This window comes from Chrysemys picta, chromosome 4 (assembly GCF_011386835.1).
Source record: "Chrysemys picta bellii isolate R12L10 chromosome 4, ASM1138683v2, whole genome shotgun sequence".
Classification (NCBI taxonomy): Eukaryota; Metazoa; Chordata; order Testudines; family Emydidae; genus Chrysemys; species Chrysemys picta.
This window is the reverse complement of record NC_088794.1, coordinates 84385014-84406471: the sequence shown is the minus strand read 5'-3', so window position 1 is coordinate 84406471 and position 21458 is coordinate 84385014. Positions and strand designations below refer to the sequence as shown.

At 44.7% G+C, this 21458-nt stretch overlaps 1 protein-coding gene across 1 annotated transcript in view; it reads left to right on the top strand.

Annotated features, from left to right (window-relative positions):
- The first annotated feature begins 11516 nt into the window (after positions 1–11516).
- SPI1 (Spi-1 proto-oncogene) overlaps positions 11517–21458 on the top strand; it is a 30240-nt gene continuing 20298 nt past the window's right edge. Inside the window, exons 1-2 of the mRNA XM_005302317.4 lie at positions 11517–11878; positions 20323–20416. Coding sequence (XP_005302374.1) covers positions 11834–11878; positions 20323–20416 — 139 coding nt within the window. The 5' untranslated portion in view covers positions 11517–11833. The remainder of the gene's footprint in view (positions 11879–20322; positions 20417–21458) is intronic.

Sequence of the window (21458 nt, the reverse complement as noted above, 5' to 3'; positions counted from 1 at the left end):
GAATATTGAAGCAATTTGTATCTTTCCAATACAGTTCTGTAGAAACATTTTTGATCATTGTAAACCACTGATTCTCAAACTGTGGCTCCTAGACCCTCACCAGTCCATGGAACCATTTTTAGTGATTTGCAAAAAGAAACTTTGAGAACCAAGGAGTTTTGGGGCTTGAAGGGGCCATGAGAAGAACTTTTTGTAAGGAATGGTCTGCAGCATGAAAAAGTTGGAGTAGCACTGTCCTAAACAATCCCTCTCCCTCCTTGGTGTTTACCAAAGAGCATGTGTGCATTTGTGTACTTCTTCCTGACTCTAGTGAGCTACTCTGAATCATGCAGACTAATAACCCTTTTCATTTGTACCTTGGTAGTGAAAAAAACGGTTACTCACCTTCTCATAACTGTTGTTCTTTGAGATGTGTTGCTCATATCCATTCCAATTAGGCGTGAGCACACCGCATGCACAGTCGTCAGAAAGTTTTTCCCTTAGCAGCTCCCATCAGGTCAGCTGTGGAGCCCCCTGGAGTGGCGCCTTTATGGCGCTGAATATATGACCCGGCCAACCCAGCCCTTCCTCAGTTCCTTCTTGCCAGCTACTCCGACAGAGGGGTAGGAGGGTGGGTATTGGAATGGATATGAGCAACACATCTCAAAGAACAACAGTTATGAGAAGGTGAGCAACCATTTTTTTTCTTTGAGTGATTGCTCATACCGATTCCAATTAGGTGACTCCCAAGCCCTACCCTGGAGGTGGGGTCGGAGTTATGGAATCACTGCCTGGAGCAGCGCTCTGCTGAATGCTGCATCATCTCTAGCATGATGGATGATGGCATAATGAGAGGTGAACGTATGTACCTAGGACCACGTTGCCGCCCTGCAGATCTCTTGTATCGGGACCTGGACCAGGAACGCCACCGATTAAGCCTGCACCCTTGTGGAGTGTGCCTTAAGAGCCGGGGCTGAAACCTTGGCTAGCTCGTAGCAAGTCCAGATGCAGGACGTGATCCATGATGAGATTCTCTGAGATGAGACCAGGAGCCCTTTCAGCCAGTCTGCCACTGCCACGAACAGCTGGTTCAACTTTCGGAATGGCTTTGTGTGCTTGATGTAAAAGGCTAGCACCTGCCAAACATCCAGCCTCTGTTCTCGGATATTAATGTGAGGCTTAGGGAAGAAGACAGGCAGAAAAATGTCCTGGTTGGTGTAAAAATGTGACACCACCTTTGGAAAGAAGGCAGGGTGAGGTCTGAGTTGTACCTTGTCCTTATGAAAAACCATGTGTGTGTGTGTGGAGGGGGGGGGGGGTTTGGAAGTGAAGGCCTGTAACTCTGACACCCTCCTTGCTGAGGTAATGGCGACCAGAAAGACAACCTTCTATGATGGGTAGAAAAGGGAGCAAGTCGCCAGCGTTTCGAAAGGGGGCCCTGTCAATCTGGAGAGGACCAGGTTACGATCCCACGCAGGGACTGGTTGTCTAATTTGTGCATATAACTGTTCCAGGCTCTTGAGGAAATGGGCAACCAAGGGAGTGGCGAAGAAGGAATGCCTGGCTGCTCCCAGGTGGAAGGTCAAAATGGCTGCAAGGTGCACCCTGATGGACGACGCTGCAAGACCCTGCTGTTTCAGGTGCAGTAGTGTTATGGGTGCCTAGAGTGGAGGTGTGTGATGCTGAGCACACCATAATGTAAATCTTTTCCACTTTGCTAGGTATGTGGCCCTAGTGAAGGGTTTTCTGCTGCCAAATAGGACCTCTCTACCAGTTCTGAGCACAGGAGCTCCATGGGATTTAGCCATGAAGCTTCCAGGCCACGAGATGGAAGGACGGGAGGTTGGGGTGATGAAGGCGACCACGGTCCAGTGTGATCAGGTCTGGAAGTAGTGGCAATGTGACAGCTCCAGGAGTGTGGTGTGCCAATGTTGGCGAGGCCACACCAGTGCCACCAGAATCATCCATGCCCTGTCTCTGCGGGTCTTGAGTAGGATCTTGTTTACGAGAGAGATCTGCAGAAAGGCGTACAACAGATGTCCTGCCCAGGAGAGCAGGAATGCGTCCGCAAGCGAGCCTGGGGTGTGTTTCTGAAGGAACAGAATTGCGGGCACTTTCTGTTGCGCTGGGTGGTGAACAGGTCGACCTGGGGAAACCCACACCTCTGGAAGTGGAGTGTATGACATCCAGGCGGATGGACCACTTGTGATTGTGGAAGGATCTTCTGAGGTGGTCCGCTAGTTCGTTCTGAGCTCCTGCGAGATAGGATGCCTCCAGGTGAATGGAGTGGGCTATGCAGAACTCCCAGAGCTGGAGGGCTTCCCAACATAGGGGAGAAGAATAGGCTCCACCCTGCTTGTTGATATAAAACATGGCAGTGGTGTTGTCCATCATAACTGCCAGGAACTGTCCTTGTAGCCAGGCCTTAAAGGTTTGGCATGCTAGTTGCACCGCCCTTCAACTCCAAGATATTGATATGAAGTGAGAGCGCGTCCTGTGACCATAGGCCCTGCATTTGGAGATCTCCCAAATGTGTGCCCCATCCCAGAGCTGATGTGTCCATTACCAGGGACAAGGAGGGCTGGGGGCTGTTGAAGGGGACTCCCTCGAACGCTGTCTGAGGTTTGAGCCATCATCGGATACTTGCTCTGGCACAGTGACCACTGAGTCCAGGCTGTCGCACGCCGGGCAGTAGACCAAAGCAAGCCACACTTGGAGGGGTCTGAGCCTCAGTCTGGCATGCCGGACCACGTAGGTGCAGGCTGCCATGTGGTCGAGGTGACTCATGCATCCCCTTGCTGTAGTGGTCGGGTACTGCCTGAGGCCTTGAATAATGTCTGTCATCGCTTGGAATTGGGCCTCTGGAAAAAATGCTCTTGCCTGTATCAAGTCCAATACTGCCCCAATGAACTCTATTCTTTGGGTCAGTAACAAAGTCGACTTGTTCATATTGAGGAGAAGACCCAGTCTCTCGAAAGTGGAACTGACCAATTGGATTTGAGACTCCATCTGTTCCCTGGAGTGTCCCTTGAGCAGCCAGTCGTCGAGGTAGGGGTATACCTGCACCTGCCTCCTTTGGGGGAAGGCTGCGACGACCGACATGCACTTGGTGAACACCCGGGGGGCTGTTGACAGGCCAAAGGGGAGGACCGTGAACTGATAATGGTTGTGGTCGACAACAAACCCGAGGAATTGTCTGTGTGCAGGCCATATAGCTATGTGAAAGTATGTGTCTTTCACATTGAGGGCAACATACTAGTCTCCCGGATCCAGAGAAGGGATAAGAGCACTCAGGGAGACCATGCGGTACTTCAACTTTTCCCTGAACTTGTTGAGTATTCTCAGGTCTAGAATGGGTCTGAGACCCCCCCTTTGCCTTGGGGATTAGGAAATAACAGGAATAGAATCCCTGTCCCTGAGCTCCTGAGGAACCTCATCCACCGCTCCAATGGCAAGGACTGTCTGCACCTCCTGGATAAGGAGTTGCTCGTGAGAAGGTCCCTGAAGAGGGACGGAGAGGGGGGTGGGAGGGAGTGGACGGGCAGAATTGGAGAGAATATCCCACTTCTGCCATGCGAAGAACCCAGCTGTCCAATGTTATTTGGGACCAAGCACAGTAGAAGTGGGATAGACGATTCAAGAAACAAGGGGAAGGATCCGGTGTCATGGCAGGTCTGCTGTCCTTGGGGGCACCTTTAAAAGGCCTGCTTTGAGCCTGATGATGGCTTGGTCGGGATCCGGTCCTGCCCGGGTGGGGGATGGGAAAGTTTGCGCCTGCCATTCCTACCCCTCCTCCTATAGAAGTCCTCCCTTGGCCAAGGAGGATAGGGGCGTTGTTGTTGTTGTGCCTTAAAATGTTTACGTTGGGTTGCCGGGGTGTGCATGCTCAACGATTTCATGGTCACCCGGGAGTCTTTTTGGCTGTGCAGCCTGGAGTCCATTTGCTCCGAGAACAGGCCTGCCCTGTCAAATGGCAGGTCCTGCAGGGTTTGCTCCACTTTCAGGGGCAACCCGGATGCCTGTAACCATGAGCCCCTTCTCATGGCTATCCCAGAGGAAAGGGTGCGGGCAGCTGAATCTGCAGCATCCAGTAAGGCCTGTAAAGAGGTCCATGCCACTGTCTTTCCTTCGTTGACTATAGCCGCAAATTTGGCTCTGGAGTCCGGTGGAATCAGCTCCTTAAACTTCAACATGGAGGCTCAAGAGTTGAAATTATATCTACTGAGGCTAGCTTGCTGGTTAGCTATCCTCAGCTGTAGGCCTCCAGTAGAGTAGACCTTTCTACCAAAAAGTACTGTTTTGACTCCTTTGATTTGGGAGTCTGTCCCTGCTGCCCCATCTCTCCTTCTTCTTAATCATGGCCACCACTAAGGAGCAGGGCTGTGGGTGCAAGAAGAGGTATTCATACCCTTTAGAGGGTACAAAGTACTTCCGTTTAACGCATTTAGCGGTAGGCACGATAGATGTAGGGGTCTGCCACAGAGTCTTAATGTTGCTCTGGATCGTTTTTATCAGTGGCAGAGCTATCCTGGATGGTCCCTCTGGTGCCAAGATGTCCTCCATGGCGTCCTCAGGTTCAACCACCACCTCCACCTGCAACCCCATGTTGCAGGCAGTCCTGCGTAGCAGATCTTGGAGGGCTCTGTGGTCGATTAGGGGTGGTCCCAAGGCCAAAGCCCCTGCCACCGCCTCGTCCGGGGACAAGGATGACGAGGCCAGAGGTGATGCAGGGTCTTCCTGCCCCTCCAGCTCTCTTGTGTCCTCCTAACCAGTTCCGAGGACCTCGGCACCGACCAGTGTCACAGTGGCAGTGGCCTGGATGGACGGTGGGCCTTGTGCTGGCATCGTCTTGAAACCCCGAGGCGTACGTCAGTCTCTGGGCAGTGGGGGTGCTCAACTTTCGGAGGCCACCAACCGGGAGTCCTGGAAAAGAACCCCTGGGCCTGGTGGTAAGCCCAGGGGGTCCAAAAGGGCCACTGTGCAGGTGGCTACCACTGGGGGTGCCAAGGCACCACACCTGCATCATATTGGTGCCTTTCCGACCTGAGCCGGCTATGTTGCAAGTAGAAGAATTCTGAGTCCGATGAAGCCGACCTTGACCATGAGGACCACGGCAGCGCCGATGAGTATGGTGAAGGGGACAGGTGCTGAGGGTCCGGTGTGGGGGATCAATGCCAAGGGTCCGGTGCCGGGCACTGGCGCTGAGGATCCAGTGCTGGGGACCAATGTTGAGGATCTGGTGTCAGGGACTGGTGTCGAGGAGGCGGTGCGGGAGACCGATGCCACTCCACCCTCGATGTCGGGGAGGGTGATTGCCACCCCGATGGTGTTGGAGAACCCCACCTGGAACCTGGTGCCAGCAAACGGTGCCATGACAAGAGAGATCAGGAGCAGTGCCACAGGGAGCGGTGCCGAGTTGGGGAGGGCGACTTCCTCATCATAGCCAGCTTGCCGCTAGGCAGTGCCAGTTGTTGTGGCACCAGAGGCTTGACTCTGATTGCCGGGGGCTGAGGTGCCATCATGGCAATCAGATCCCTGGCAGCTTCAAAAGTGTCCAGGGTAGAGGGCAGCTCCAACTCTGCCATCGCCTTTCAGGAGTGTTGCTGAGTGCTGGACTCAACGGTCCCCTTAACGGGACTGAAGTTGACGGCACCGACTCCTGTGCTCTTGGCGCCGAGTACTCCTGCAAAGGACACACTGCTGCTGCCTGTCTTCAGCACAGGGGAACGACCCCTATCAGTCTTTCTGTGCTGCTTGCGCGGCAGTGGGGAGTGGGAGCAGCGCCGGGTTCTCTCCGCAGCCTGCGGTGCTGGGGAGTGCCAGTGCCGAGGGTCTCTTAGGCCAGAGTCCTTCCTTGGCGCCATGTCACATACAGAGGCCAGGGCACTCTGCACGGACACGCTTGGTGCCGGGTCCTGATGGTCCACGGCAGACTGGGGGCGAAGAGCAGACTCCATCAAGAGCTGTTTCAGACGGAAGACTCGCTCTTTCTTAGTCCTGGAGTGGAATGCTTCGCAGATCCTGCACTTCTCTGTCTGATGCGTCTTCCCCAGACACTTCAGGCACGAGTCCTGGGGGTCGCCTCTTGGCACAGGTTCCGCAGGGCTTAAACCCTATGCACGCTAAGGGAAGCACTTGCTACACAAGCAACTGCAGTTCCAATGATCATCACTGGCGGTAAGACCGAACTGAGGAGGGGCCAGGTTGGCAGGGTCATATATTCAGCGCCACTCCAGGGAGCTCCACAGCCGAACCGATGGGAGCTGCTAAGGGAAAAACTTTCCAATGACTGTACACGCAGTGCGCGCACACCTAATTGGAATTGATATGAGCAATCACGCAAAGAAGAACTATGAATTCTTTCCTTGTGGGTCTAGGAGTAGATAGTTCGCAATGGGGGCTGCAGGGTGCTGAGCACTTTTGAAAACCTAAATACATATTTAGGTGCTTAAGTGGGAGCTGTTGGGTGCTGACCTTTTTTGACAATCTGGACCCTATTTTTTTGAATCTTGCCTCAGTAATACTATATAGCCACATCACACCGCCAATGGATATCAATCTTTCTGTGGGTGGCAGATTGGGATGGGCTGTGAACTTCCCTCTCCTGGGCTAAAAGGTGAAATCTATCTTCACGTGCTAGAATGGCAGCAAGTTTGTGTGGACAGGAGATCTTGGTTCAGAGATAGAGTAGACCTGGTCTAAATTTACAGACTCTTGCCAGTATAATAATGTCAGTTACAAGTGTGATTTTTGGTGATATTTCATTATTGGCAAAAACCCTAGTGTAAATGCAGTTATACTGGCATAAAATTCTATGTCGGTATAGTTTATTTTGTTCAGAGAACTGGTATAAGCTATACCAGCAAACACACTCTTTTTTTTTTTTTTTGCTATACCAGCACACCTTTTCTAGTGCTCTAGGACTTGGAGGGGAACTTCAGTGAGGGATAGGACCTCACATAGATACAATAGAGTATGTCTGTCAGTGGTGTCTGTGTTCAGTCTGTTAGGCTACCTAGGTTCAAGCTCCATATCTGTAAAGAAGGGGTAATAAATTCCTCTTTAGCCAGGAGACTCACATCAGCTCTTGCCCTGCTCTTGTTTCCACCATGGAAATAAAGAAGGATTTGTATGTTGGTGTTACATATTGGGCCTCAGTGGCAGCACGTGTAACAAAGGGTTTAAGAGAGAGACCCACGGCACCTCAGATTCAGGGAAAATGTAAAAGACCTGATGGGAACCTTGGCTCTTGGGAGTGTAGGGTAAAGTCCTCATGGCATCGGGTCTCTGAGGATAGTATACAGGGCCAACAAGCCACCTCAACCCTGAAGAGAGTGCAAATCCTATGGACAACATAGCTGTGGGGAGGGTATACAAGACCTGTGGGATCCTAGTGTGCAGAGAGGCCATGTCTCATCATCACAACAAAGCTCAGCAGCATAGACTGCATAAGAGCTCTTTTGTGACAAGAGTCACCAAGATAAAAGGAGGCAGCGACCTGTATGTGGTTTTGGTAGGAAGAAAAATTACCTTGTGAGCACCAGGCAAGGTTTGAGGTAAAGGGACCTCCGTGTGATGTGGCTGTAAGTTAAAACCCTTCTGTTCTGGTAGCTTGTGGTTAGAGGTGGTTTGAAGAATAAATGGGTAGAATTGGGGGTGGGGCTGCTTAAAATGTGCCTCAGCCATATACATTGGCAGGGAGAAATGTTGTTTAGAGAAGGGGTCTTCTGTAATTTGATTATGTTAAACCTCTTGTTAAGCTTTTCCAGAGGTTTAGCTTCCAGTTTAGGAGTTATTCCCAAACTCTCAACAAAGCAAAGGCTGCTTTAGCCTGCTTCAAGGCAACTTCAGTAGCCTTTCCAATAGATGGAGTACACTCTGTGTGTGAGGAGCACCAAACACCATGTACCCTGTCTTAGAGTTGTGTGCACTTTGTGCGGAAATACACTTTGGCCTTACATCCTCCAGATTATTCAAAATACCATTTCTAAGCTCATCTTCCTCTTCCATTGCTCTGATTCCATCACCCCCAATTTTGAGTACTTTTACTGGCTCTACCTCTCTCATTTGACATCAAGTTCAAACTATCTGTTCTCATCTTCAAGACTCTAAATAGTTCTGTTCATTCCCACATCTCAGCTCTCAGCTCCTGCCACTCACCTACTCATACCATGTGCCATTTCCACTTATTTCAGGCAACCTCTGTATTCTTCTCCAATAAATGCCTGTCTGCTTTTTCTCACCCTTCCCTGCTGCCTTGAATGACATCACTGTTCTTGTATGCCAGGCAGCTTCCTTTTCCTTCTTAAAATCCATCCTCAAATTGACTTCTTCTGACTTTCTAATGCTGCCCTTTACCCCTAAACCAAATTAATGCAAATGCTATTTTCAAATAGATACAAATATTTAAAATTACAAACAAACAAACCTAGAACAATGTCAATGCAAAACCAAGGAACCTCTGATTACCTTAATTCGTGTAAACCTTGGTCTTCATTTACCTGCTCATCTTGCTTCTTATTTTTTCTGTCTTGTACAATTTGAGTTTGGAAGCTTTTCAAGGCAGAGATTATGTTTTATCTGTAAAATGCCATGCACTGTATAAAAACTAAATTATATTAACGGAGACCCTGGGACCCTCCACTTTGGTTGGAGAGAGAAAAAAACCCACCTGAGTTTGTCTCTGATGGGAACAGATAGTGAGAAAGAGAAAAATCAAAATAATTCTGAGAACTTATTTATAAACACGTGGGTCTTTTCCATGGATGTGTCTGACAGAGTGAAGGGGGTGGGGGGGAGAGGGCAGTGGGATAAGCCTCTTGCATTTTAAAATTCATGGCCTGATTAAAACTATATCTATACAATAGTGTGCTATTATATTATAATCTGGAAACCCACCTGTACATATGTAGTTCAACATATATACAGTCTAATCTCATAAAACGTTCAGGGATCCGGAGAGGCTGGTCCAAACTTACATCCCTTAATAGGCATCCTTTTAGGAATGAGCAATGATGGATACACTCTTAATTCAAAGTGTATCTGAATTTATTAAACTACTTATAGACTCATTTGGGTTGGAAAGGACCTCACAAGTGACTTTGAACACTAAGATACCACAGTGATAGGCTTGGTATAAAAACACAGATTAGATAGTCATCTAGGCTGAATCACAACAGGATTGTTATTTTCCCTAACCAAAATCTAGTACTCTAAATTAGTGTTTTGTCTTAGCCTTGAACATTTCAACTGAGGGTGATTCTACCACTTCCCTGGCACCTTGTTCCATTGCTGGACTGTTCTTAGAGTTACAGCGTATTTCCTTCCGTAGCTCAAGTTTTATGACTTCTTATTCTGTTCTAATTGACAAAGTACAATAATTGACACCTATCCTCTTTCTAGCATTCCTTTGAGTACAGTGAAGCTTGTGGAACACATCCATCCTTATTAGGTAATTTCCTGTCTTAAATGACGACCCCAAAGTATCTTCTAATATACTGACTACAGTTGAATTTTGTCATTAGTAGAAGGCCACCTGAATTAAGCACCACTTTTAACTTATTTTACCTTCCAGTGGGTGCTTAAGATGTGTTTCACTGTACTAACAGTCAGTTAGCATGTCTTCCCTATACATGATGTCCAGATAGCCGTGACTACTTTTGTTCAGTTTATCATCTATTATAACCACAGTCCAACCAGTTATCCATATTCAAGATTTGTGTATTTCACTGACTTCACATTTGTTTTTAATTAATCTTATTTTATTGATTTCTGATCATTTTTACATTTTATGATCAACAATGTGCTTTATTTTAATCCTAGTCTTTCAAGTACTTTTGATCCCTTCACAGATATGCATCATCAATAAATTTGATTAGTGAACTCCCCTCTACAAGCTACAAGTCACGAATGAAAATATAAATAGGACTGGACCCAGAATGGATCTCTGTAGGATCCTACTTGACAATGAACCATTAATCAGGACTCTACATTTGATTTTAGCTAATTTTGTATCTCTTTTAGAGTAGTTACATCTAATCTATATTTCTGTAGTTTTCCTTTTTTTCTTACTAACATCAAGGTCTACCCAGCTGCTGCATTCCCTTTACCCACTAAGCTTGCTACCTATCAGAGATGAAGGTAGTCTTTTATGTGAACCGTTTCACAGCTTGTTTTCCTCAAGGTAAACTACAAGATTTTTTGGTGCCAGCAAAATAGGAATGTGATGCTTAGGTACCAGTCAGTATGGAAGAAAGTCAATCTAGGACATCAAGAGTTAACCTCCCATCATGTCCCAGCCACAGCCCATTGCTAATATGGTTTGTTTGTTGGGTTCTTCAGGGCTGGGAAGGAGAGGAACTTGTGACCGGCCTTTGGTTTTACCAGTGTAAGAGGGAGGAAGTTTGCACTTTAGCTGAAATTCCCCCACACATAGTCCCAGGTGAGCGGTGAGCATGCTCCTGTCAAAAGCAGAACCTGTGGCACAGGGCATAGAATGAAGGGGAACAATCCAAACGACCACAATTCATTTTTCTAAAATAAGAACAACTAATTGCAAGATGAGGAGGCATTTTGCAGAGCTAGAGAGAATGTCAGCTCTACACAGGCTGCAAGGCCTCAACCCCCACACCCTGCTCCATGCCTCCTCGTTTTCCTGTCAGCACCAGGCACAATGATAGGACACACATTTCCAGTGCAGCCACATATAAGTAAAACAGCAGGACAGAGAGAGGGAGGAATGATGTATGGGAAGAAGGGCTGGTGCAGAGTTTGCTCAGGAAAATGTTAGGATCTGAATCTTCAGATTCTTTACACAAAGGGACAGGTACACCCCCCTCGCTGAGTTTCAGAGCCCGGGCTCCAGCCTCAGTCTGAACATCTACACTGCTATTTTTAGCCTTGTAGCATGAGTGAGTTGACCTGGGCTCTGAAACTTGCTGCCACAAGTCTTTTTTTGCAATGTAGACGTACCCAAAAAGGGACACTTTTCCACTCCCCACTGTTGCTTTCCCTTTCCACAGTCCAATAAGTTCAGAGACCTCAAGGAAACATATGAAGGGTCTTAAACACTTTCAATGAATCATTTAACTCCATATTAGAAGCAATTATTAAGCCGTGTCCATGGGGTTCTCTTCAGCCTTTTGAATGAACTTAAGACTACATCTTTGAGCATGCATTGCTCCCAGAAAGGGATATCATGGACACTGAGATATGTTGCTGCATCACTCCAACACAGGGCTACAATTAATGCAGGTTCTTGTAACTGTATTACCATCATAGGCGGCATCACTAACTCAGGTCTGTGTCACTGCATTAAACCAGAGAGCTGTGACATCTCTGTGCTTCAACTCTACTTGTATGAAGCATTCTATTCTCTCACTGTCAATAAAAAACACTGCACCAGTATGCTTGTTTACTGGTGGGGCCTGCGCTGTTGGTTATGTAGTAAGCACCTGCCTATGGCAGATCTGGCTGGTGACAGACTTCCTGTTTCAGCACTACAACTCCTTGAAATGAGATTTATGCAAACTGGGTTTGAGGCTCATGTGATGTCACACTGAGCTGATACAGCCCAGGGACTATCTCCCTTCTACAGACATTTGATAAAATCAGGAACTTCAGATAAGTCTAGGGAAGGTTCTCACCTCAGAACCTATTACAGAAAAGTATGAAAGCTAATTAGGGCCCTTCTCCTATCCTGAGATCCATTACAACAAGGGGACTTCAAGGAGTCCAAAGATCTCACTTTTGTTGTGTTGTGTTTTTTTGTTTTTTTTTTTAATGCAACTTTTAAAGTCAGTTATTCTGGATGTTTGAAAATTGAAATTAGAAAATTCACTAAGAAGTTGGCTGAATGTTGCAAGCTTGCAAAATGGAAGGATTTCCCCTCATTTCCCCTGTGAGTATATGGGGTTAATTCCAAATATGGCTCATTGGGTTCAGCAACAAAAGACAAAGCAAATTAGGATTTACTATTTGAGAATGCCTCTCTTTTTGTCTGTGTTTGTAATGCCTGAAAGTTGGGCTCAGGTCAATGTATAAAGCTAGTGACAAGTTTTCTAATGAATGGAAAGTTAATGTTTGCTCTCTGAACTTGTATAGTTTCTGAGTATTTTTATATTTTATGGATGTAACACATCAGTTCTCAAAAGTTGGCTTTGTGGTATAAAAGCTGGGTTTTGTTTGAGGTTGTAATTATTTATAATCTGTATATTTAAACATAATTTTATGTGTTTAAAGTATCTGCCAGTCTGTGAGATAAAAGTGACCAAGTGCTGGTTTTATATTTTGGAAACTCCACGGCTGCTTGCTATTTGCAAGGGACAAGATTCTAGTCTCTGGATTCAGTTTCTATAGATTTTGAGATTTTTATCTTAAATACGAGTGAAATTTGTGTCTTTGAAATAATCCTAAATCTCCCCTACTTCACTCCACCCATCTGTGTATAATGGGGTTGAAAACTTTCCTTTTTTGGACTATAAAAAGTCAGCTAGAAAGTTCAAGATAAAACCTTAACTAAATCTCTACATTTTTTTCCAGAGACACAAACTTTCCTTTTTATAAGTGATCGTTGGACTTTTCTGTCCCTTTTGCCTTTAAAGCTTTGTTACACTGTTAACTCTTATTTTAAAGTAATTAACTTGGGGTTATTGTTTATTAAGAAAGTTGTTTCACCAGCCGGCTGTTCAGAAACACTAGCTTTGTAATGGGGAGTTTCTGAATTAGAATGGGTGGGTGATGGCCCTGGGTACACTTGTTAACTCTATATAAATTCCAGAGAAGTCAAATGAGGGGATTTTATTTGGCACATGCTTTACTTACAGGCCATGTGTACTCAGTTAGGAGACGGTACAACCCCAGGGACACTTTGGCAAAATTTGTAGCAGGTTTTCTCTTTGCCATCTCCCATCGCCCTACCCATCCTCCAAAAAGATACCCCTTTTAATGCTTTCAGTTGTTGGCATCCATGATGGTAGCAAAATGTGTGTGACTCCAACACGATCTCTCTCTTCACACACTATTGCAACATTTCTCAGACTAGGACCATGGGATCCATATCTTATTAACTAACTAACTAAGCCATAGTTTATTAAGAAAGTTGTTTCACCAACCTGCTGTTCAGAAACACCAGATTTGTAATGTGGCGTCTCTGAAGTGGAATGGGTGGGTGATGAGCCTAGGTACACTTGTTAACTCTATGTAAGTTCCAGAGAAGTCAAATGAGGGGATTTTATTCAGCACATGCTTTACTTACAGGCCATGTGTACTCAGTTAGGAAACAGTACAGCCCCAGGGACACTTTGGCAAAATTTGTAGCAGGTCTTCTCTTTGCCATCTCCCATCGCCCTACCTATCCTCCAAAATTATACCCCTCAATTTCTTTTAATTGTTGGCATCAATGTTGCTAGCAAAATATGTGTGACTGTAGCAGGATCTCTCTCTTCACACAGTATTGCAACATTTCTCAGACTGGAGACCACGGGTGGAAGGAGCATGCAAAATTATTAGTGTCCCATGTTGCCTACATCAGTCCAGTCAGTCTGTCTGTGAATCTGTCAGGATCATAATTTGAAAAGGATTTGAGTGAATTGAATGAATATTGAGATTTCCACTGTTCTCCATAAATGACTCTCTGGGCTTGTTTTGAGGTCATGCCACAATTCTGAATTCTCTGACAAGCATTACTACAAAAACTGACCCAATCTTCCCTTGGAGTCTTGAGGGAAAAGAGAGAGAAGGGGTTTCCTGACTGCTCTAAGGGTTTCATTCACCTATAACACTCTTTCTGAGGAGTCTCTCTTCCACTCTCAAATTCCAGGGTGTGGAGTGAGTGAAAATCCAACACCATCTGCCCATTATTATAACCTTTGTTAATCCATTCAGATTGGAGTTCTAACTAGACTCTGTTCAGAGAAGAGACTATTTATAGTGGAAATAGAATTACATCTTATTGAAGCACCTGACAGAACAAATATTTTTTTCTGATTTATGTGATTAAAAATATTCAAAAATAGATTACTTTGTATTTTCCACAATTTTTATATTTTGTTTTGAATTTAGGTGCTTTGCGTGCCAGCAATTTGAGCACACACAGTTTCACTGTAAGTGGCTGGCCCACTGGGACTCTTTAGGGGACAGACATTAGCTGTTTATAGAGACAGGGTTTCTGTGAAGTGACACTTCCCTCTTCTGTCCCTCCCCTTTCAGTTTAGGGTGTGTCTGTAACTGCCTTCCTCCTGATTCTGCTAGAGAACCATTAGGCTTGGTTTGGAAAGTGATGGTTGAATATGGTTTAAAAGTCACAGTTTCTTTCTTTGGAGGTTAAACAATTAATGTGGAAGACGCAGTGGGAAGAATCCTATAAACTGGGACAAATGTCCTCTCTAGTGCACTTCTGGATCTAACCACTTTAACACCAAAGCAGAAAGGTCTACAATGTAAACCTCTGTCTCGTGCTGCCCTGAGATGCCTGAGAATTTCTAAGGAGCTGCCTGTAGAACCAACAGCTTTGGTGTGAAATTTTGTGTGTGAGAGAGGGGAAAGAAACCTTCCATATACAGCACGTCCAGCACACCTGCATTTCCTGTGTGGGCCACTGAGTCTTTGGAATTAACATGATTTCCCCATCCTTTCTAAAAAAGAGTTTTGTAAAATTTTTCCAAGGAAATAAGGTTGCGTTTGTCCATAAACCAGTGTCAGCTGCACATCACGGGGAGCTGTGTTGGGTATTTCTGAATCACACACAAGGGAGAAAAAAAACAAAACAAAAACTCAAACAGAATTCAGTAAATGTACAATCTGATTGAACCATATGACAAAATCTTAGAGAAAAATATTCAGACTATTACTTGGAATTCAGTTGGAACACTTGCAGCTCTTCTCAACTTCTGTCATTTACATTGTCCAAATAGCTTTGTAGCTCGTTTCTTGCTGCAGTAATTTTATCTAGGTTTGCCAAACCAAGGGGAAGGTGGGGCAATTCTCCCTTTAATGTCAATGACATATTTGATTTGTGTGTTTGCTGAACACTTGCTTGAGGTCTTGGATAACATACTGTAGCTCAGGGCATGTAGGAAAGGAGACCAGCTTCAAAGCACAATCAGTTCCTAGCAAAACTTCCTGTCACCCTTCCTCAGAGGGCATGGAATCATCATAATACACATCAACTAAAATCTCTAAAAAGTAAAATATGCTGCTCTTTTGTTTCCTGTCTGGAAAAAGGTTTCAGATCAATTTGTATCACAGAAGTAATAATGGCTTAAATTACCTGGTAAAATGTGTGCCTGGTTGGGGGGCTCCAGAAGAGGGCAGGCTAGCCCAAAGTGCATGGTGTGGGGAGGCCAAGAGACCTCAGGAGCACATGCTGGTGTCAATGGGAGAAGGGGCTCAGGGAAAGCTCTTCTCTCTTCCTGATGATAGACAAAAATATAAGTTTAATGAAACCTAAAGCAGAAACTAAACAGTGATTTAAGGAGGGACTTTGAGATGAATTCTATGAAGGATTGATAAAACATTCAGTCTTACTATGACAGAGTTCATCGAGGAAAAGGAGAGAGAAAATAGAAATTGTCCATCAATTTATTATCGATCTTCACATATCATTCATCCCACCCATACAGCTGAGAGAATCTACTTAGATACACTGGTGATAGGAAGTTCCATTTTAAGGTCCTTGTGAGGAGCAGACTGGCATGGGATGCAAGAATTAATATGATATTTTTCCTTTGTCCAAGGGAGCAGTGACCAGGAAGGCCAATAAACCACAAGGCAGAGAATCTTAGGCCAAATTTTTCAAAATAGGGTGTCTAAAATCTAGGCATCTAAATTCATAAATAAATAAACCTAAATAAAAGAAGCCTGATTTTTAGAGGCGCTGAGCACCCACAGCTCCCACTGAAGACAGTTAGATTTGAGAATGATAATCAAGTTTGAGAGACTACTGGCTGGTAAAAATTATACTGAAACGGGGGAATATGGAAAATTTGCTACTTGATATTTTCTTTCTGGAACTGACCTCTTCTCCCATCAGACATTTGCCCTGTGCCTTTCTTCCTGTAAATACTGATGGCAGAACACACCTCATGTGACTTTGGAGTTCTCTTGTGTGGGAGGACTTGGGGGAAGAGGTCAGTCCCAGAACAGAAGTAATCATGTAAAACGTTTTCTCTGTGTCCTCACCTCACTCCCAAATTTGGGGAATCACAAGTAGTAAGGAAAAAATATTAGGAAAGGAGAAGCAAGGAGGAAAGAAGAAAGTTCTCTCCCTTATCTAAAACTGGTAGTATTTATCTATTTTGGGACCACTGCTTGGCCTTCCTGCCAAGGGATGCATCTTCAGAGATATGAATGTGAAGTTGGTTATGCTTTATAAAACTTTTTACGGATGACAGGTGGCAGCTTTACAGATTTCCTCTGTGGTGGCTGAGGCCCTTTCTGTACAGGATGCTGCTGTGGAATGTGTTGAGTGAACCTTTCTGGAACTTGTTTATGTGTGGCTGAATATGTTTCAATGATACAGCACTTGATCCATCTAGCTATGGAGGATTGGGATACTTTCAGACTCAGGTATTTGGGGTGAAAGGAATACATAGATGTTTTCCTGAAATGTTCCTGTATTACAAAGGCTAATATTTTAACTGCACTTTGCATAACTAGCACGTGCAATTCTTTTTCTTTTGTGTGTTGAAGTTTCTGTCAAAAAAAGTAAGAATTATTTCTTATGAGTTATGAGTGGGGGGAGAGTCACTGGTGATTACAAATGACTAAGAAGAAGCACTAAGGCTCATGTCTTCTAAGAGGAGAGATTTCAGAAATTCTTACTGACATGACTATATCCAGGCTGCATGTATATGGAAACAAAATACAGTGAGTTAAGTTGGAGAGACAGTGGAAGCTAGAACATCAGTTCAGAACATTATCAAGCTGGTCAGACTCTTGAGCTTTAATACAGACCAGACTCCTGTTTTTTTTCCCCACTATGAAGAAAATTGAGTACGACACTCAGCACTTTTTCTCTTGAGGGATCGTTATCATCATTAGCTGTTGGAGGTGTGAGAAATCTGGATTACTTGATGTTTCTGATCACTTGTAATTGGAGAGGGCATGAAGAAAGGATGTGGAGGAGAAACCAGGAGGACCAAAGAGTATCCATGCTGTACTCTGTCCTGTACCCACCTATCTGAAATCTGAGAAGTGGTATATACTGCCCTGTAGGCCTATTTCTAGATGGACGCAGGTTCTGTTGCAGTCATACTGACCTGGAAGGAGGGGTTGGACTCATTGTGATCTGGGCTTCCCTTCAGTGTTTTGGGACTAGGTCTTAACCCTCAAATAAGAGGAGTCCCTTTTCTGGTACCTCTTGTTTGTGGGTACAAGTGAATACAGCTTCTGTCCTGTATGAGAGCTTACTGTCCTTCTTGGACTTTTGCTTGTCCTGGTTGTTAGCTACCACTTTATCAAGCTTTTCCTGAACAGCTGTACCTGAGAATTTTGAGGCATAGAAGATTTGCTTTGAATAAATTATCCACTGGCCAGCAAGTTAGTTCTATGGATTCTCTAAGGCCATGGCAGCAATCTGTCTGCCTCTTTAGTATTGTTTTTAATTGAGTTGTGGCTTTTTAGGTCATCTCATCAGAACATTCTAACAGGTGGTGCTAACAAAGTACATGGTGCCAGTGAGGCTTTGAAGGACACTAAAAAAGCTTCAAAGTCCCTTCCAAGGTTCACTTCTATCTTTCTATCCTCTTTATCCTTTGGGAAGAAATCCCCCTCTATAGAAATTGCCACATCCTTTTCCAGAAGTGCTGCCATTGCTGCATTGATCTTGGAGACAAAAAGTCTTTGGGTTCTAGGACCCTGCAGCATTTCAGGGCTCACCCTTTCCCCTTTGTTGGGAGTTTCACGCTCCACCCTACTGCCATCTTTGAAGGAGTAATCAATGAGGAAAGGCAAATTCTGTTTTAGTTTTCAATGGGAAATACTTCTCCCATGTGCTAGCCTGCTCATCTGCTTGTTCTAGCAGAATCTTAATGGCAACCATCACCTTACTCCCCATGTTTTCAAACAAATCTGGGGGGAGGGTGGGAGAGAGAGAACCTCTCCTGCTTCTCTAGCTTGGTTTTATCATACTCCAAAGCTAAGAGTACCCCCTTCTTCAGCGGAGGAAATACATCTAATGGCAGGAGATGAGGATCTGGAATACGTTCTGACTTTTTCCTGTTTTTTGGCCTTTTGGTGTTTCTTTTGAGGTGGTGGTCATCAGTCCTTTGAGCAGTCGCTTCCTTTTGGGCTGATGTTCTCTTTTGTATCTTAATCATCTTGGGTGGGAGGGAGCTCCTAAGCCACAGTACACATCATCAGATACATAATTAGAGAGGAGAAAGCACAGAGGGTCAGCCCTAGGACTCCAGAGCTTCTTTTTGGCAATAACGAGAGTCAGAAAAGATACCAGACTCTTTCCCAAGTGACTGAATTACCTACTTAAAAACCTGGGCTGCGACCCTGAAACTTTTCCCTTGGATTGAATTGGATTGGGGGCAGGTGAGTTTGGGGAGATTTTTTAATTTAATTCTGAAGAGTGTACAATCAGCGAAGACAGTCAGTTCCAGGAATACTTGGCTGTTTGGGGAGGGATGCATAGGCCCTACCAAGTCAAGTCTAGATGCTAAGTCCCTTTCCCTGGTCATAGCAAGGGGTGCATAGGCTGGGAGGAATTATGGCAGACATCCTCCTTTGTAGCTCCTGAGAAGGCCTCCTTGTGCTGTTTGGATTCCTCTGCCATGACGAGGGAAGGGAAAACAAACAAGGGAAGGAGCATGGCAGGGGTTCCCATTTGGGGACCAAAACCCCTAAAATTTCAGTCACTTAAGGGAGAGAGGACAGAATGGGGGGAAGGATTTTGATTACTGTCACTCCAAATTTTGATTTAAAAACTAGGATTGCAATAAAAAGTGGGATCACTCAGCAGCCACTCTGCAGTGTTAAAGGCAGAGAATCTAGCAGAAGGGATGTGGACGAATCTGAAAAGCCTGTGGCATTTTCACAAAGAAGTGTAGCACATATCTCAGGCTGGGGGAGAGGTCAGAATATGGAAGCAAGATATTAATTGGAATGGTGTTTTAAAAATATGTGTCATCTAATTTATTAAATTATTTTCAATATTTGTGTTGCTCTTGAAAGTTAATTAAACAAAACATCTCAGGATAAGAAAAAATTATAGAAATGTTTATATTTATCTCCAAACTGTAATTTCCTCTCGCAGCAAAGTCTGAGAGACTATTCATTGTACTTGACACTGTAAGAATTTCCTGTTTCTCCAGAAAGAAAGTACTACAACGAAGTTATTTGGACAAAAGTTTAACGAAGTCCACTGCATAATACTGCACTGTTGTTGCTTTTCTTGAGCTTGGAAATGAGAACTGCTTGTGATGTCAGCAGTGGTCTAGACTCCAGGGATCTATTAGATAGTGCTGGGAATGGGAACCGCCAAAAGAGAGAAAGATTAATTTTTTTTTTAGTCTGGTGAAACAATTGAGTTATGCATAACTAATATTAAACACCACCAAATTTATTTAAAAATACCTTACTCCATTACATGATATACACGCTGTAGTGTCCAGTGTTTGGGATTTTCCAGGGGACTGAAACATTTCAAGGAGAACAATACAAATGCTTACAGCACCAGTGAACTTTTATGAACACTGGTCCTGGACAAGTGATCAGAAATGAAGTGTTTCAATCTTGTAGTCCCAGCATGACCACTCACCTATATCCACACACTAGCAGTCACAAACCTCAGCACCATTCACATAGACCACCCACAAGCACCCAGAGCCAGCATTTAAGGCAGAGGTCTGCCTGCACTGGTGATGGGGAGGAGGGAAGAGAGTGGGTATCTGCCAGTACTAGGGAGGAGGCATGCATGCTGTCATCTGTGCTGGTAGCATAGCATCATGGCCTGTGCTTGGTTTCCAAGAGCACAAGAGCACACCTTTCCTACAGCATTATACAAGTCCTTGAATTATTTTTCTTTCCAACTGCTAGCCAAAGGACTATGTAGGATGAATGGGATCTCCTTGTCTACGGCAATGATAGCAGCAAACTCATTTCCCATTGGCTCCCAGGAGGTGAACTTCCTTTATTGCAGGCCGCTTTTTGGTTTCTATTTTTTCCTCATTCCCTGCTAGTAAAATAAGAACTTTTGAAGACCCTCCTCTCCCCATCCCCTCCTTGACAGATAGTGTCTTGGCATCCCCCTTCCCCTCCTGTGCCTAACTGATCTAAATAATTGTGAGAGAGTTTTGTCCAGGCTCTCAGGCCTAACCATTCCTCCTCTCTCTGCAGCCCTCAGAAGATGTGGTATCCTATGAATCAGACCTCTACCGTCAGCCCCATGATTATTACCAATATCTCAACAGTGATGGAGAGAGTCACGGTGGTAAGTTTGAAAAAAATCTCCCTGAAGCATGCTACATCTTAGGATCCTGGAGAAGAGAGATTTAGGGCATTCAGGGAGGAAGCAAAGATGCCATTTATGGTATATGGAGTAAATACATGTATTTTGGAATTAGTAACAATATTTATTCATCCAACACAATCTCTCAATCCAAATCAAACTCATTCACCTAGTTTCAGAATGCTCAAGGGACATGGATTTGTTCTACCCTACTTCTCTGACTCACTTCCATCTCAACCTCTCCTCTGACTTCAATTCTAACTATTCAGTTTTCTTCTTCAATCTCAAATGTATTTCTCCGAGCTCTTGACCACCTTCAATCCCACATAACCTACTCTTCTATCTTGACCTTTCCGGGTTGCTGTCCCACCTACCTGAAACTTTCACCCTCCCCCAGACCCTGAGAATATGCCTCTCTTTAAATCTGTTTATACCTGCCTTTTCTCATCATCTTACAACTGATTGTATGTAAACTGGTTTACTTTGAAACACATGTTAATCTGTTGTTTCAATTTATACATGTGATATCCAATTAATGTTGAATTAGAGCTGTGGTGTACCTGGAGCTTGGAGGGCCTGTTGGTGTTTTGGCTAGGATTTAATTTGGTGGATTCCTATATTTTAAAAATCCTATTAGAATTAAATCTGGGCTTTGCTCTGGTGGATGTAAGATCTCATTAGTGTTTGAGCTGAGCCAAGTCTGGACTCTTTTGACATCATTAATGTGATAAATGCAGGAAACTGTTCAGTCTGTATCATCTGAAAGTGTGACCATTTTCCTAGTTGCCGTGAACACTAACTGAGCACATCTCTGCTGATCCTGCATTATTATATGAAACAAACCACAATTAATAATTAATAAAAATATTTCCTTTTTGATAGTTAATTTTTGAAGTATTTTCAAATGTTCTGGGGGCACTGAGCTCAGTACTCACTCTGAAGTGAGACCACCCCTCACTGAGTGATCCACATCTCCTTCTGCAGCACAACATCCGACCAGCACCATGCTGGGACATCAGTCAGT